Source organism: Excalfactoria chinensis, chromosome Z, assembly GCF_039878825.1.
Source record: "Excalfactoria chinensis isolate bCotChi1 chromosome Z, bCotChi1.hap2, whole genome shotgun sequence".
Lineage (NCBI taxonomy): Eukaryota > Metazoa > Chordata > Aves > Galliformes > Phasianidae > Excalfactoria > Excalfactoria chinensis.
In genome coordinates, this window is record NC_092857.1 from 21,884,400 (window position 1) to 21,902,566 (window position 18,167).

At 37.6% G+C, this 18,167-nt stretch overlaps 1 protein-coding gene across 1 annotated transcript in view; it reads right to left on the reverse strand.

Annotated features, from left to right (window-relative positions):
* Positions 1-603: 603 nt before the first annotated feature.
* Positions 604-18,167, reverse strand: part of SCAMP1 (secretory carrier membrane protein 1) — a 40,956-nt gene continuing 23,392 nt past the window's right edge. The window contains exons 5-9 of the mRNA XM_072358968.1: positions 16,859-16,987; positions 12,231-12,390; positions 10,331-10,432; positions 6,285-6,402; positions 604-3,654 (exon numbers count right to left, since the gene is read on the reverse strand). Of these exons, the coding sequence (XP_072215069.1) occupies positions 3,490-3,654; positions 6,285-6,402; positions 10,331-10,432; positions 12,231-12,390; positions 16,859-16,987 (674 nt within the window). The 3' untranslated portion in view covers positions 604-3,489. The remainder of the gene's footprint in view (positions 3,655-6,284; positions 6,403-10,330; positions 10,433-12,230; positions 12,391-16,858; positions 16,988-18,167) is intronic.

Consider the following 18,167-nt stretch of genomic DNA (forward strand, 5'->3'; position numbering starts at 1 on the left):
TCAATCTAAATTTCAATTAAAATGTGAGTTTTTGAACTGTAACAGGAGTATGACTATCTTAATTCAAACATAATTAGGTATGTTTAGCCAGAGCAAGTTTTCTTTAATTGTAGCTTTAATAGCATTTTAAGAACCCAGCCCGGTGATTTTGTTAGTGTTTTAGTTTTCTGACTAACAATTACTGATCAAAAAGTATGTGATTTGAAATTGTACCTATGCATTATACAGTACAGTCGCATTAAAGAGACTCTCTAATTAAAAGCACGTCTGACGCGGTTTTTATTTTGCCACTAAAGCACTGCAGCTCCTTTCTCATGAAAAAGCTGGCAGCTTTTTCTTTCTATCCTTGCTGTCCTTTCCCAGAATGATCCTGGCTGTATCTCTGAGCACTGTTCTCCGTATTGCTATCACAGTGGGTACAGATAAACACGATTCCCATTCAAATAAATCCCACAGATGCATTCAGTGCCAAAGAGTTGTTGTTACAGGTGACATCACGGGAAAAAACAACTGGTAGTACCTAATGAATGAAAGACCAAGGACACAGCGGTGACACAAGTCAACTCAACTGACGTTAGGAAAACAAACAGTACCAAACCAATGCTGTTTTCAGCAACTTCATTTTACTTTCAATGACATTTCAGGATTCACTGGATAGCCACAATTTCATTCAGTAATGACAGAACATGTTTAGATTTTAACCCTCTAACTATATAGCACAAGGAAGCAGGCTGCAAGTATTTGAGAATGCTTCTTACAATACTTGAGTTGGCTATTCTCCTTATCCTAATGTGGTATTTCCAATAGTGGACAACTTTCCCATTTCAGCATAATTAAAGCATTTATATACAGAGTTACAAAAAGCCAGTGAGATTTTTACATAGATCAGCCGCCTTGTACGTCATCCTGAATTCTGAAAGAAAAAAAAAAAAGAACTGTTTTGTTCAAAACTATACAGAGCAAAAATCCCGGAAAAAAAGTTTTGTTTTGTTTTATTCCATGACACCGTGTTAATACAATAAATATACAAAACTTCTGAACAACTCAGACATGCAAACAGAGGGACAGAAGGAGTGTGTTTGTAGAGGATCGTGACACTCACCAGGATGACAGAGCATTGTTAGTAATTTACAAAATATACAAACATCCCCATGATAAATACTCCTATATTACGTATCAATGACTACTGACATTCCAGTGTTTAAACTTCATACTCTGTACTCAATTTGTCACAATACTACAAAATGACGAGTGGGTGCCATACTCTGGTAATTAATAAGAGGCTAAAAGCTCAGTTTATTTGGGTAGAAGTATTTTAACCAACATCAGCCTTCTGTTACCAAAGGTAAACTAAAACTTCTTCCTTCCTTTTGGGCTGCAAAGCATCAGATTTCTGGTTTAAAAATTCACGTGTAACGGCGTCCTGAATTTTGCTCACGAGGTTTGGATGTGTATACTCAGCCCGGGACATCACAAATCAGCACCCAACATACAATGAACATCTCACCAAACATTTAACCATTTGGCAAAATATGCCGGTGGAATTCGGGTTTTATACCTCTTTTCCTTAGTATATTCAGACATAGTAAATCACACATTCTTCATCTTAAAGCAAGGATTATGTCCCTGGGATTCAAATCCAAGAGAGATCCAAGATAACTGCTTAAATTTAGATTAAAAACAATCCATATTGCAGCTCCCAAACAGGACTTCCAAGTCAAATTTAAAAGATTTCCAAAAGAACAAATTTGATGTACAGCTGCTAGAAAAGCAGTGTCCGACCTCAGCAGAAAATACAGGCTTGTCTGGAAATCTTTTATTGACGTCCCACATAAATTTAAGTTCAACGCCAACCTATTCACTACTGTAAAATTTGAGAGCCCCTATTGGATAAAACAGTTAAATTGCTTTTAACATTGTGATGCAAAGAATATTTAGATGATAGTGTGTTATTATTACTTAACTTCTGCGTAGGTGGAACTGCTACATTTATCCTAATTCAGGTTGCAATTAAAGAAGTTAGTAAAACAAAGGAGACTAATTACTATGGCTAACGGTAATGCTTATCAAGGAATTAATAGCATTAAAAATAACACCTTTTGTGTTATTGTAAATGCACTGTAAAGAAAAAGACTTAACTTGTCAGCATGGAGGGGCCTCAGAAACTTCTGGCTCAATCTTGCTAAAAGTGATTCACGTTAAGAGCTGAAAAAAAATCCATCTACAATAAAATTACACTACAGGTCATGGCGTGACGTCCTGCTTTCATTTTATAAAACAAAGCTTAAAAACAAACAGCCCAAATATTATGCTCATGAGCCAAATCAAGGAACTTTGAGTAACCTCCAAAGGACAAATCCATCACTTTACAACCTGATTAAATTTTAGAACATTATGATGGTACGTCCCTTTACCGACAGTTCAGTTCCACAGCAAACATTCAGCCTTTTAGGCTTTTGGTTCAATGACTTAACTTTGTGAAAGATGAATAGTTTTCACTTTTGCAGTTCAAAATAGGAAGCTCTTACTTCCAGCGTAAATCACAGAGATGGCTGAGTTATGTTAAAATGAATTCAAGTATCAGTTAAATGCCATTGCTTATAAAGATTGATCTTAGACAATATCGTTGTAAGAAAATTAAATACTGTGTATTTCAATTTTTGGACAAGCAGTAAACAGAGTGACTGACAAGGCTAGAGATTCGGTACCACTGTTAAACACAAACCTACACTAAAAAAAACCAAAATCTAAGAATCCCCAAAACAAAAAATACCACTGCATGTCAAAGAGGAGAGCTAGACAAGAAACTAGTGTTCTAAACATCAATATTCTGTTCTTTTCCAGCAAAACTGTTACTTCAAGAAAGAAATACTGAAATAAAAAACACAGTATATAATCATTGATGTCTGTGATTGTAACCATCAGCAAACTTCCTTAACTTGTACACTGCATTACACATTCTATTACAGAGAATGTTTATGCATCATTGTCATTTCTCACAGGAAGGGAATACTCCATGAAAATAGATACAAACAAATGCTATAAAGTGGTGCAAGTAAATTCTGGACCAAAACACTATTTAAATATGATCAGATAACTCAACAGCATTCATGCAAACTTACAGGTTTATATCAAAAAACTTACCCTAAAAAAAGTTTTGAAGAATTTATCAAATTCCTAATTTATGTAGTTGATCATTAAATACCATTATTTCAATATGAGGCCAATTGTTGAAATCATTTATCTCCCATAAAATACAGAGGGCTTTACGTTACAGATAGCAACATTTAAAAGAAGGGCAAAGAAGTTACTCTCAAAATAAATAAATTTATAATAGAACAAAACAAACATTTCCCATTTTACCCATGCACAGCTGAAGGAAGGACAAACATGCTGTGTTAACTTTATTCTAGGCTTTTAGGAAACAGAATAAATGACCTGAAATTAAAGCACAATCAAAGAGAACCGCAGCAACTTCTTTGATCTCCTCTACATTCGGTTACCCTTGAATGCATTCTGAGCTGCACTGGTCGCTGCTGTCGACGCGGCGTTGGCTGCAGCGGTTTGTACAGTTTTGTTGGACATCACTCCTGTTGCAAACTCTTGCTGTGCTTTCTCAAAACTAGCACCAGTTGTGCGGTAGAGACCATGAACCTAGGAATGCGTGAAAACAGCGAAAAAGTAATGAGCTTTCCATTTCCTGGTAGAGTAATAGCAAAAGCAGAGCTGTGTGGTAGAGAAAACTCACTTGTGTTTAGACGGATCTGGAAATGAGTCAAACTGCTACTGCACAAGGTCCTACAAATTTTGACTGCCCCACTGTAGACAGTTTGATTACACAGATTTCTGTTACTTATGCTTTCACAGGGGTCTCTCAAAAGGTTTTTAACTTGCATAATACCCACTTTCTAAAACAATGTATGCAAGACAGGCTGTATTCTTAGTATTACACAGGGACATGGCTTGCAAAAGAAGCTTGTCTCAATTTGCCTACAATTTGGCATACTCATTGAAAATGAATGCCCATGTTAAAAGAAAGAACAGAAAACAAAGGCAAAAAATTGCACTGTGACAGTAACAATCTTAACAGCTTTTTCCTGCATCAATCTTTAGAAAAAAAATTCTCTAATTTACATGGTTACAAGAATCTATTAAGCTAAGCTATTACTGAGCATAATTCAAAATATCTTAGTAATGTAGATATGCATCTGCTACCATCATACCCAACAGGTCTGCATAATAATCAGAGATGATAACCAGATGACTTACAAACTCTTCAAACAATACAGCTCACAGTTTATAGTACAACACAAATCAAACCCTCAGTAGCATCCAATTACCTGAAAACTGAAATGAGATCTCAATTTTAGATTCATTTTCAATCATGTCTTTAAATAGTTGATAAAGTTGTCTAACAGTATTATAACGACATTTCCATCTACACACAGCAGGCAAACTGATGTTAAAACACTTTTCCTTTGGTAGAAATGTTTCCTGTCTGTGAAGATGCACCATGTCATATCTGAGCATGCTGAGTATACAGGCTTTCTAAAAGAATCCAGATGCATGTTACAGAAAGACTAAAAAAGCCCAACCTGATCTGCATTTTTCTTGATTCTTTCTCCTGTATCTGAGTATTAATGGAGAAAAGGAATAACACGAGGTTGACATCACCAGGCTATACTTAAAATTTCTGACAATGTATGAGGGACAGGAGAGTTTGGGTATGTGAAAATGATTAAACGTAGCAGTAAGAAAGTACTACAGAAGCACAGTTGTTAATCATAGAATCACCACAGTTGGAAAAGACCTAAAAGATCATTCAGTCCAACCATTCACCCATTACCAATAGGTCCCACTAAACCATGTCCCTCAACACAACATCCAGTCATTCCTTGAACACCCCCAGGTCAGTGACTCCACCACCTCCCTGGGGAGTCCATTCCACTGCCTGACCACCCTTTCTGAGAAGTAATATTCAGGCTGGACATTAGGAAAACTCCCCTGCCGCAGCTTGAAAGCATTCCATCTAGTCCTATCACTTATGACACGAGAGAAGAGGCCAACCCCCAGCTCACTACAGCCTCCCTTCAGGAAGTTATAGAGAGCAATGAGGTCTCCTGGAGCCTCCTCTTCACCAGGCTGAACATTCCCAGCTCCTTCAGCCTCTCCTCATACAGCCTGTGCTCCAGACCCCTCACCAGCTTAGTTGCCTTTCTTTGAACATGTTCCAGAGCCTCAATGTCTTTCTTGCAGTGAGGGGCCCAAAACTGGACACAGTACTCGAGGTGCGGCCTCACCAGTGCTGAGTACAGGGGGACAATCACTGCCCCGATCCTGCTGGCAACACTGTTTCTGATGCAAGCCAGGATGCCGTTGGCCATCTTGGCCACCCAGGCACAGTCGGCTCATGTTCAGCCAAGCATCAGTACCCCTAGGTCCATTTCCTCTACACAGTCTTCCAGTCACTTCACCCCAAGCCTGTAGCATGACCTGGGGTTGTTGTGGCCAAAGTGCAGGACCCGGCATTTGGTCTTGTTGAACCTCATCCCATTGGCTTCAGCCCAGCTCTGCAGCCTGTCCAGATCCTTCTGTAGGGCCTCGCTACCCCCAGACAGATCCACACTCCCAGACAATTTGGTGTCATCTGCGAACTTACTGAGGGTGCACTCGATGCCCTCATCCAGGTCATCAATAAAAATAATGAAGAGGACAGGCCCCAGCACCGACCCCTGGGGAACACCACTCGTGACCGGTCACCAGCTGGATTTAGCTCCACTCACCACCACTCTCTAAGCCCAGCCCTCCAGCCAGCTCCTTACCCAGCCAAGAGTGTACCCAGCCAAGCCACGGGCTGCCAGCTTCTGCAGGAGAATACTGCAGACAGTGTCAAAGGCTTTGCTGAAGTCTGGGTAGACCACATCAACAGCCTTTCCCTCATCTACCAGATGGGTCACAGGATCATAGAAGGAGATCAGGTTGGTCAAACAGGACCTGCCCTTTATGAACCCATGCTGGCTAGGCCTGATCCCCCAGTCATCCTGTACATGCTGCTCAATCTCCCTTAAGACAATCTGCTCCATAACCTTCCCTGGCACCGAGGTCAGGCTAACAGGCCTGTAGTTTCCCACATCCTCCTTACAACCTTTCCTGTAAACCTTTCTTAATATGTACAGCAGACCCCCCAAGAATATCAGATAATCCCCCCATACTCTGTGACTCTCCTGCAGAAAACAAATTCCAGGTCAAACCTAGAAAGCAGAAAAGTGGAACAAACAGCTTACCTTCTTAAACATAACTAATGAGATAACAGCGGATGCTGTGAAAAGTGCAGCTATGATGATCATCATAATGCCAACTGGAATACTCTTATTAAGACCAGTAAGAGATGAAATCCATCCACTGAAGGAAGAAAAAGAAAAACACCAAACTTTACTTGAACAGTACTGGAATCATTCATCCACATCAGAGGAAAGCTAGATAAACTCCTGGTCCTAATCAACTCCAAATATTTTTGAAAGGAAATTCAGAAAAATTACCAGTGAGAACATTTCTGTATTGCAGCCAGTTTTTACAGCTTCAGTTCTACTTTATCAGGAAAACTTCTGCACGAGACAAGAAGAAATTAAAGAAATTTGAGAGTAACTTATCAATCTTGGTTACCTTTGGTCATAATAACATTTCAGACTCATTTAAAATAGCATGACTTCGTGAAAAAGAAAACATCCCCCCAAAATACTTAAAACTTCTTTTAAAATGATACAAAAATATGCCATACATACACCTTGCATGTGAGAGGATTTGTTGAGCTATACCCACAGAGTGAAGTTTCTCAGTTGGTGTTAATATGATAACTTATTAAAGAAGTAGCCAGATTAACAACTCATTCTCTACCTTAAGCACTTATTTTAAACTGAAACATCAACAGTGTAGAACAATGCCAAACCTTTAAATCACAAACAAGCAGTCTGCGATAAGAAAACCAGAATATCAAGATGGAAAAGATTCTTCCAATTAAGAGAGCAAATAAATTCTGTGAACCTTCAGAACATTAAAATTTTCCTCTGTTTCATACTGCTCTGATTCCCCACACCCAACTGGACTCTACCACAAATCCCCAAAATCTGAACTGTAAACAGCATCTTCTGATCTCGCTACTTTTAATACCCATTCTGCAAACATCCTTAGAAGCTTATTCCACACACACTAGAAAAGCGGCCCCTAGAAAATTAATTTATTTTTCTCATGTCAATCAAGATATCTATGAAAAAGGAACACAAATTTGAGAGCAAAAAATAATGAAATGGGACTTTTCATTATGCTCCAATTCTAAAGCAATATTGTTTTGGCTGCTGTACAAAATGTTTGCAGATTAGTTGCAAAATATCTCTGATACAGAAAAATATCACTACCCAGATACTGTACTGCCAGTCATAGCATTCCATGCTATCAACTGGCTACTACAATCATGCTTTTATTTAGTTCTGTTTTGCTGAGTATTTTTTTGCAGGAATGGTAACTACAATTTCCAATAACTTTTCTATGTAAAATTTAAGTATTACAAGCTGCTCACGATTCAGGTGAGAACAGTTAGAGATCTACTATTCTACCTGGACTATCACAAGTTCATGGGGTCAGATGGGATCCACCTGAGGGCACTGAGGGAGCTGGCAGACATGATTACCCAGCTGATTTCCAACATCTATCAATGTTCCTGGTCAACCAGAGAGGTTCCAGAGGACTGGGGGCTTGCCAGCGTGATGCCCATCTACAAGAATGGTCATAAGGAATATCTGGGGGAATACAGGCCTTCAACCTGACCTCAGTGCCAGGGACGGCTATGGAACAGATCACCTTGAGTGAAATCACATGACATGTGCAGGAAAATCAGGCATCAGGCCCAGACAGCATGGTTCATGAAATGCAGGTCCTGCTTGATAACCCTAATCTCTTTCTATGATTGAGTGACCCACTGGATGAATGAGAAAAAGTGAGGAAAAGGCTGTTGACATAGTCAACAGAGACTTCAGCCAAGCCTTTGACACTGTATCCCACAGTATTCTCTAGGAGAAACTGGAAGCCCATGTCTTGGACAGATAAATTATTTGCTGGGTAAAGAGCTGGCTGGAGTGTCAGGCTTTGAGAGTAGTGGTGAATGGTATTTTAATCCAACTAGTGACTGGGGTTGGTACTGGGGCCTTTCCTGCTTAATATCTTTATTGATGGCCTGGATGAGGGTGCATTGAGTGCACCCTCAGTAAGTTTGCAGATGACACCATGCTGGCAGGAAGTATCGATCTGCATGGGGGTAAGAAGGCCCTGAAAAGGGATCTGGACAGGCTGGATCTCAGGGCTGAGGCCAATGAGATCAAAGTTCAAGAAGTGCTAAAGTCCTTCACTTTGGCCATAACAACCCCAGGCAATGCTACAGGCCTGGGGCAGAGGCTGGTAGTCTGTGGAGAGGAAATGGACCTGTGGTGTTGGTTGATTCTCAGCTGAACATGAGCTAGCTGCTGCCCAGGTGGTCAAGAAGGCCAGTCAGGCTTGTATCAGAAATAGCATTGCCAGCAAGAGCAAAGAAGTGGTCATCCCTCTGTACTTAGCAATGGTGAGGCCACACCTTGAATGCCACGTCCAGTTCTGGGCCCCGCACTACAAGAAAGGAATGGGGGTCTTGGAGTGTGTCTAGAGAAAGGCAACAAAGCTGGTGCAGGATCTGGAGCAAAAGTCTTATGAGGGGTGGATTATTTAGTCTGGAGAAGAGGAGGCTCAGAGGAGACATTTTAGCTCTCTATAACTACCTGGAAGGTGACTGTGATGAGGTAGGGGTTGGCCTCTTCTCCCATGTAACTAGTCATAGAACTAGAGGGAATGGTTAGATGTTAGGAAAATCTTCTCCAAAAGGGTTGTCAGGAGCTGGAATGGGCTGCCCAGAGAAGTGGGTGAGTCACTGTCCCTGCAGATGCTCAAGAAAAGTTAAGATGTTGTACCATTATTGTACTAATATTGATGATAGGTGGGTGGTTGGTCTGGATGACCTTGGAATTCTTTTCAAACATCGGTGATTCTATGATTCAATGGACTTTCAAATTAAAGCTTATATACATAGGGGGTTCCAAAAGTAATAGCTCCTACTCATTTCCATGGAAACTACAACAGATACAAAGAGTACAACACTATTTGATAGGGCAAATTCTTAGCTAAAAAGTGCTGTTTTTCAATGCAGACACCATCATTAGCTATGCACTTTCACCAGCCATGGACAAGAGTTGCATACCACATTTGTAAAAATCTGCACCCCAGTGAAGGTGACCAGCTGGCACCGTTGCCTCTGCTGAAATGTACTGCCACTTCCTCACTGTGCATACATCCACTGTTTGGTCTCTATAAACATTCAGCAAGTGTCAGTGACTGTCAGTGGGTGTAATTTTTTTCCATGTAGAGGAATTCAATGACACACCTTTGCACCATACACATTTCCATGTCAGATGTCACTTTGCCAGACTGCCCCTATGCTTTCATCTGTCATGCAGCAAGAAAATGCAATAGAATACTGGTGGGAAGTTTCAGTCTCTACTGCCATACCACCAACATTGCCTCTGATGTGGGCCAACACAGTAAAACAGGAGATACTAATTTCAGAGCAGCCCTTGCACTAACATGCAGTGAAAAGAAAAATTAACTATTACAGAATATGCAGTTGCCTTAGACATTTGAGCTTTTCAAACAATATCAAAAATCACACAGAATCACAAAGAATTGCAGGGGTTGGAAGGGACCTCAAGAGTCCAAACCCTCTGCTAAGGCAGGTACTCTACAGTAAGTTGCACAGCTAGGTGTCCAAGTCAATCTTGAGTATCTCTAGAGAAGGAGATTCCATGACCGCTCTGGGCATAGACCACTATACACACCCAAACACCAGACTGATTCATTCTGCAAGTTTTAGCTGTAAATTTCATTAGCAAGTGGTAAACATCTGAAATAACAAATAGCTGTAAGGAAAATACAAACAGCATCCTATTACTTTTATATTATCCTAATTTTCTCCATGTTTTCCTTCCTTATTCTAAGCACATAACACCTCCACACACCACTAAAACACAGGAGAGGGTACAAAAGTAGTTTAGCCTTGTGTACATTAAACAGCAAAACTTTGAACAGCCTAGTAACAGAAGTACCTCACACTCCTGGGATATCTTTCACTTACGCTTTTCTGAGTGCCAAATGTAACAATTCTAGTGAAAACAACATATATATTTTTAAAAACACAGACTAAATTGCAGGTGCTATACCAAATACGTTTGTCATATTCAGAGAACAGAACACTCACCAGTTTCCCCATCTTTGAAATCCTGCAGCTTGAAGTACATGTACAGCAAACTGACAGATATACACAAAGAAGAACACAAAGAATCTAAATGAACTGTCACTCCTGAAAGAGAGGGAGAAAAAAAAAAAAAAAAAAAAAATGTAATACCACCATTATGTTTTTAACTATGTTAAAAAAAAATCCGCATTAACTAGATGAAAAGTGTTTTGAATTGTTGGTGTTGACTTCAAAGACTGGTAACTCTGTGATTTGTGTTTATTTACAAGTGTTTTCCTCTTTAATACAGTAGGCTTGCCTCTTGCATCTTTTCAAGAGGTGAAAGTAACAGCAGGGTGCTTCTCCCTTGTGTTTTGTTCTGCACAAAGCAAGGCCTCTTAGACTTAACACAGAAGTTCCACCACAGCAAAGTTAGAACAAAGGTCTGAAATTTATGGTACTAACAGTACTGTACCAAAATCTTTTACTGGAAAAGGACATAAAATCTGACCTGTAATTATGGAAGCAAAACGCAGATCACAGTACTGAGGTATCTGTTGTTTAAAGGCAAAACATACAAAATATGCTTCCTGTTTATATTTCTAAAATGCCAGCTTGACAAGGACTAAAGAGTCAACAGCCTGTCCAAGAAATCCAACTACAAATGAACAGGTGAAACTCCAATGAAGACCTCAAAACTAGTGATGAATTGATATGCTTGATCCCAAAGTTCCAAATAAAGTAAAAGTCACTTAGTTAAGATACCAATTAAGAATATGGAATCAGGTTTGCTAGCAGTAACATTTCTTGAGGGAATTTTTTTCATTACTATTGATTCAATGCTTTCAGTAAGTACTGCCTTCAGTTGTTCAGCACAAAATGAAAGCTGAGTAACAGTATTCCAAACAACTAAGAAATGCTATAGATTTACTAGATTTAAAACCCTAGGAGAGAATGAATCAAGTCAGAATCCAGCAAATCAGGAACAACAATTATTTATAAATCAACACTATGTCATATTTATAACTAGTTAAAGCTACCACATCTCTAATGCTCTCAAGAAGACTGGTTTCTATGAAAACAAACAAAAAACCACCTCAACCAGTTATTATTTACATCATGTGTTCTGGTGTTACCATTTGTATGTACTTAAATGCAGTTTAAGCTACACAAATCTTCAATGATACATGCTATCTCCTTGGTTATCAAAAAGAAACATGCAAAAGAAACATGTGGCCCAAAGATTATGCTAACCCACGATCTGTGGCTATCAATCTTTCTCTAAAAAAATTAAGTGTATTTAATCTGACAATATTCTGATTCAGTTTAATATAAAAATTTTAAAATTATTCTAAGAGTATAGAAGTTTCCAATTTTCTCATGTTGACTGAAACGAAATTCAATTTTGCAGCCATTTTGTTTTTCAACACTGATGCATTTCAAAACTGTGAAGTCTACCAAATATAGAAGGTAAAAGCTGGGAAAAAAAATACAGGAACTTCATTAATGAAGATTAGTTGTACTCAGGATTAAGAATCTTAGTCTACAACAACTTCAGGCATCTCAGGCCACTAGACAATAAAACATGAGGTGCAAGTTTCATTAATTTCACTTAGGAAGCCAAAAATTTAAGAGCATTTAACTGTAAATCACTCACACACAATATAATGAGAATTTTGCTTGAAATTGTTACCAGCCCAATAGAAAGAAGTAGAAACAGTAAATATTTTAAAGGATGTTCCATGATATTACTACCACTGTTTATATTTCAAATACAGAAATTAATTTAATGGCAAATATACTACTTGCTTCTAATGAACTCATATTAAAGGATCATCCTAATTACAAAAATCCTGCAATGCTAATGCACTTCAACAAGTAGGATATTTAAGAAATGTATTGCAAGTCAAGATGAAGTTTTTACCTGAAGGCTCCATACAGTGGTCTGTACCAGCAGACAAAAGAACAAGGTGTAAAAAGCAAGAACCAGAGGATACTCAATCCAAAATCAACACCTCGTGTAGCATCAACATAAAACCAGGCCAAACATCCAAAGATATTAAGAAACAGTGTCACTGTATGGACTGTAAGAGCACAAACAAAAAAAAAGTCTCAATAAAATTATGGTTATATAAGAAAAGATTAACAGTTAAAGTAATAACTAAAATACTAAACATGCTGAAAATAAAGCAATATCCTCACTGCAATAATCCAACTGTTTTTTATACATCTTTGTAACTTTCATATAAAGTCAATATTCCCAAGTGAAAGCACTGAACAAAACAACAACAAATCAAGTATAAACAGGTACACAGTGGAGATTAAACACTTAAAACTAGAAGGATGAAAAAAAAGGGGTTTCTAAAGTTGCAGTAATGGATGATTCCTCTATTATACTATTGATATGCACATACACACTTTTTAAAAAGACTATTTACTTTCTCTTACAATCAGGCAAGGAAATAAATGCAGAGTATCAGTCAAAGTATCACACATTTCCACTGTTTTCCTATGTATTTTTAAAGACAGTGCTGTAACTGATTGAAAATACATTAAAAATTAGCATCAGATGTGTTCTAATTTAAAAGGAACTTTCAACATATAATCTAAATATAAAATACATCAAATATATTTTTGCCAAACACTTTGACTTACATGTAGTAGAGAAAAATACCCTACTCTGAGAATACATTTATCCATTAAACAAAATCATGTTACAGGCTAACATTTCAACTAAAGGAAATGCGTTGGTATTTTGACAGTTACTTCAAAAATACTTGACTCCCAGAACAAAAGACACAGCAGTAGTAAGAAATATTACATCATAAAAATATTTTCACAATACCTAATTATGAAACACTTCCTTAGTATCTAGCATAAAAATTACTGTTCTTCCAGATACTTAGAAGATAAAAATGAATTTGTGTCTGTTCAGCAATACCTGGTGATTACCCAGTGATTCAGGAGTGATTCTACCTGCTCACTGTTAAACAGGCAGCCCTCTCATAATTAAGAGCATGCAAACAGTGCTGAAAGAAACTGCTCAAGTCCAGAGAAATATTTTAGTCATTCTACTGTAAGATAAGTTTAACAGAGAAACTAGTGAGTTTGCAAAGACTCTGAAAAAAAGTCTTCAAAGCTTTTTGGTTCATTCCCTCTCAGTTCGTACTTTAAGCAAGCCTTAAATCAACACAAACACTGTAAGAACAGGCAGGTCTAAAAATATTCTACCTCTTCAAAGACAACTCCGAAGCCTGAAATTACTTTAGTCCTTGGCAGAACTCTAGACACTTCCAGTGACTGTGATAATAAAGTCCTCACTGGGATATACGGCAAAAGAACATGCTTTTCTCTCAGAAATCAGCTGGGCTGTCATCCTTTAATAGAATGACCTGACTGGAACAAGATGTCTACACAGAATTCTGAAGCCACAAGTTAGCTTAAAATTTAGCTTAGACTTTTGCTCCCTGTCTGTTCTGCTCTTTCTGGAAAGGGGTGGGGGACATCTACACACACACCCTAAAAACAACAAAACAGGAATGAAATAGACTTTGATCAGAACATGATAATTTTCACTTTGAAAATTCACCCAAACAGAAGTTTAGAAAAAAAGAACACCTCTCAATATGCAGTCCACTGACCAACACAAATCATGGTTGCTCTTCCTGAGTGGATTTGCAACGAAAACAGTCACCACACACCAGCACAACAAAAACGTAAGCGGACAATACCAAGCAATTGCAAAAAAAGCAAGAATTGATAACAGGGTGGAGGAGTCTGAGTTCATGCTATCAGGAGTATTAAGATTTTTTTTCACCCTATACAGTAAATTAAAACTTCAGCTAAAATACTGGACCCAGTCCACACTGTCCAATTTTAGATACCACACAAAAATGCCATAATAATTTGATATGGTCCAAATAGCAAATCTGTAAGATACCAACAAAACAATCAGAACTCTAGAAAACATGACCTACAAAGAATGGCTGGTTGAACTATTCTAGCTGAAAGAAAATAACTAAAGGGGACATAAGCATCTTTCGTAATAACAGTAGATGGTGTTCTCCAGTCACAGCACTGGAGAATTAAATTATATACTTAGAAACACCATCTAACGATAAAGACAGTAACACTAGAGCAGGCTTGGAAGGAGCTTATAAAGCACCCACACTTGGAGATACCAGGAAATGCCAAAACAAACATCCACACAGATTAATACACACTATGGACTGTACCCTCAGACAGCAGAATGTATGAGTCTAAAGAACCCCAAATGGAAAAATATCATAGAAGTTGACACCTTAGAGTATATTTTCTCCATCATCTGTACGTCCTTTAAGTCCTTTGCCTTTGAAAATCTTGTCATAGAATAAAGGAAAAATTCAAACAACACCACAAAACAAAGGCAAATGCCATAAACCCTTCCATAAGATTAAAGAGATCTTCAGTTTTTAACTTTAAATAATAAAAATTCCTTGAAAATTGATACCGCTTTTTGCACATGCAGTTGGGCTGTGGTTAGTGTAACTGGAAAACAGGCTTCTGAGCCAAAAGAAGTTTGGTGTCAGAAAGTGATCAAGAGACAGATATCTCACTTGTAGAAGCATTTAAAAACAGTTGTAAGAAGCTAGTGCTCCCTGCCACAGAGACTGGAAAACTGCTGTTTCATCTACAAGTCACCAAGACGGCAGTGGTAGCAAAAAAAGAGAGTACAGAAGCATACCGCTGTCAGTTGACAGAAGCCATTACCCCATAACTGCTGTAGTCCAAAAACAAAGGGGACAAAGGGGAGCACAAAGCAAAAACAGAAAAAAAGTGGCTCGTCCAAGAAGGGAAAAAAAAAACAAAAGACCACAGATATATAATGGCCAAGAAAAAAGTATTAAAAACTGGCACTAACCAAACCAACACAGAAACTCACAAAATGAGGGCTGGAAAATAAAAACTTAAATAAATAAAAGGCCAGGAAAACAACTTTACAAAGTGCAGAGCAGTCAGTATCAGATTTATCCTATCATCTCTACAGATCCCTAGTCCTTACAAGTCCTCGGATGCAGAGGACGCAGAATAGAAAGTACAATAACAAGCAGAAACAAGTTGGTTTGCTATGCTAATGACTGCCTCCACCGAGAAGCAAAGCTACTCTAATGAGGTATGAGCTAAACCATGTAGGTATCAGCCCTAAAGCACTAAAGTAGTCAACCCTAAAGTACTTAATCATCTCTTTTTAGCCTCAAATAGATAATCTACTTTTATTATGCTTGTTTCCCTCCTTCCTTAGTAATCCTTAAGTCAGAGAGTAGGAGATCTAAAGAAAGACAAGAAGAAGAGGATTCAAAACCAGTTTAATTAGAAGAAAATCAATAATTTAAGCAGAACTCAAATATATTTTAAATATATTTTGAAATTCTATAATATTACTGCTTTCTGTGTGAAGGAGAAAAGAAAAACTCTTTATATTCGGATTCTTACCAACCAACTGAATTTGTGTTTAAAAGAAAATACAGAACTTCCAAAACTCAATTCTGAAAGTGGCCACAACCAGCATCTTAAAATTCTGGATCCCTTCATCTTTCATTTGACATAAATCTTAAACGCCTGCCCAATTTCTGAGAATGTCTAATCACATTCTATCTACAATGGACTTACATTAATGATTGATGACTCAGCAATGAAAATAGCAAGCAGTGGATGAGCTGGAATTGATTTAGTGTTCTCTAATAATTTTACACGTTTTATAGACATGCTTCAATCATACTAACAGAATTACCAGCTGTATGGGAACTGTTAGGTCACGGCCTGAACCAAGTGACTGACCTGGTGAAGGGTTATAGCCAGCCCTGGGAGCACAGGTGAAAGCAATGTGTGAGACTGGAAAGTGTGAATCATAGCTCTATCCCTCCCTAAACTCATTTAAAGGACTGGCAGCCACAGGGGAAGGGTCTCTACTTGGAGATTGAGACCTCTGGAGTGTTTGGTGAGCCCTGGTCCTTGGAAAGAGGTAGTATGTCATTTGCACATTTGGTTCATTCAGCATTTCCTCAAAACGCAGTATCTGAATGAGGACAATATACTAACAATGATACTAAATAATACTAAAAAATATTAACACTAAAACTACACTGAACTATAAGTATGCATATTAAAGCAAATGGATATTGCACTTCTTAAATCACAGTATGTTAACAAAAATCATGAATCGTATTTCTTCATATAATTTTACCGTTTTTAAAATCAGTTTGTATTTCTAAGGTAACAAAATGGTCAAATGTTGTTTTATGATAATAATGAGATTTAAAATGGAGTACAATATATAACGCAGAACTGCTTTAGGATAACTCTTTTATCCCCAAGGAAGTTTCTATGAAATAATTCAGTGTTTCCAAAGTCAAAACCAACAAAAAGGTTTCATTTAAATATTTAATTTCTGGATTTTAAAAATACATTGTCACAGATGTTGCAAAAGCTAAGTAGGAAGCACGCAACATCAAGCCTGAATTAGCAATTTGTTTCTTCTTTAAAAAAAAAAAAAAAAAAAAAAAAAATACTTACACATCCACAAGTAGTACATAATCTTTACAGTCTTCTGGAATTCTACAGGAATGTCTACAGAAAAGTCCTGGTAGAAACATGGACCCACTGGAAAATTCTCAGGAAGAGGTGGCCAGTTATTTTTTCTACCTGCAAATAAAAAAAACAAAAACATGCATTATAATATGAGTTCAGTCTCTCTATACTAGAAAAAGATACTCTAGATATAGCTTGAGCTACAAAAAGCCAAGAGTTTTATTACCAAGCCTAACACAGATTTTAGAAGTATACAGAAAATTTTGAAGATACAACAAAATTCAGACAGACCAATTCAGACTGTATTTTATCTATTTTATCTATGTAAATACCTAAGCCAGCACCTGACAGCTCCTATAATGCATCAAGAGAAACCTTGAAAATAAACAGTAAACTTTGGTCAGAAAAACAAATTTTCAGGGTTTCTTTACTTCTTAATGCACATTTCTCCACAATGTGCTACACTCACCTACTCATTTTTTTGAATACAAAAGGTAGAGATAGAAAGGCAATCTTAATTCTTTGAATCCTGATATTTTTAACACCTGGCTATCTCTAACACTTGCAACTAGTTCCCAATATAGTTCATAGTCAAAGCGTTGCTTCCAAGCTCATAAAAGTTGAGAAAAGCAGTTATTAAAATACTCTCAACCATGAGAAGATATCCCTACAGCACCAATTACATTTTCATATGAAGTTTTCAGACAGTCAGGACTCAAAGAGAACCTCTGATTCCTGCATGCTGATCTATTCACAGACTGGGGTATACACACAGACTCATAGATCCAGCTGAGATAATTCTAACAAACCTTCACTGTAACATTTCAAATCCTGTATACAACAGATATGTAAATCACCATATTCCAACAGGGGAGCTAAAGACAAAATTAAAGGTATCTTTCTTTGAAATTATGACAATGTTTTGCTTGCAAATTTCATCTTCAACCATAGCTTCACTAGTGTTTCACCTAGTAAGAACAGCAAGCCAGCAAATCTTTCATACTTGTATTTTGAAATTATTTCTTTCCTCAATCAAGATAAGATGGAGTTGACAGTTCTGTCTACAGAACTCCCAAACACTGAGGATCTGCTGAACATTCTGCCTCTTACACTTGAGGTTTTTTCACCCAGGCTTTTAGAGCTGATGATTTATAATGAGAACATACAAATTTAATCAATATGCCCACTTATTTTTAAAACTGCTCTGGAATTTCTTCTATGAAAATATTGATAACAATTCAGATCTTTATTTAGCAGTATATGATTGTTTCTCTCAGTTTCAAGAGAGAGTAAC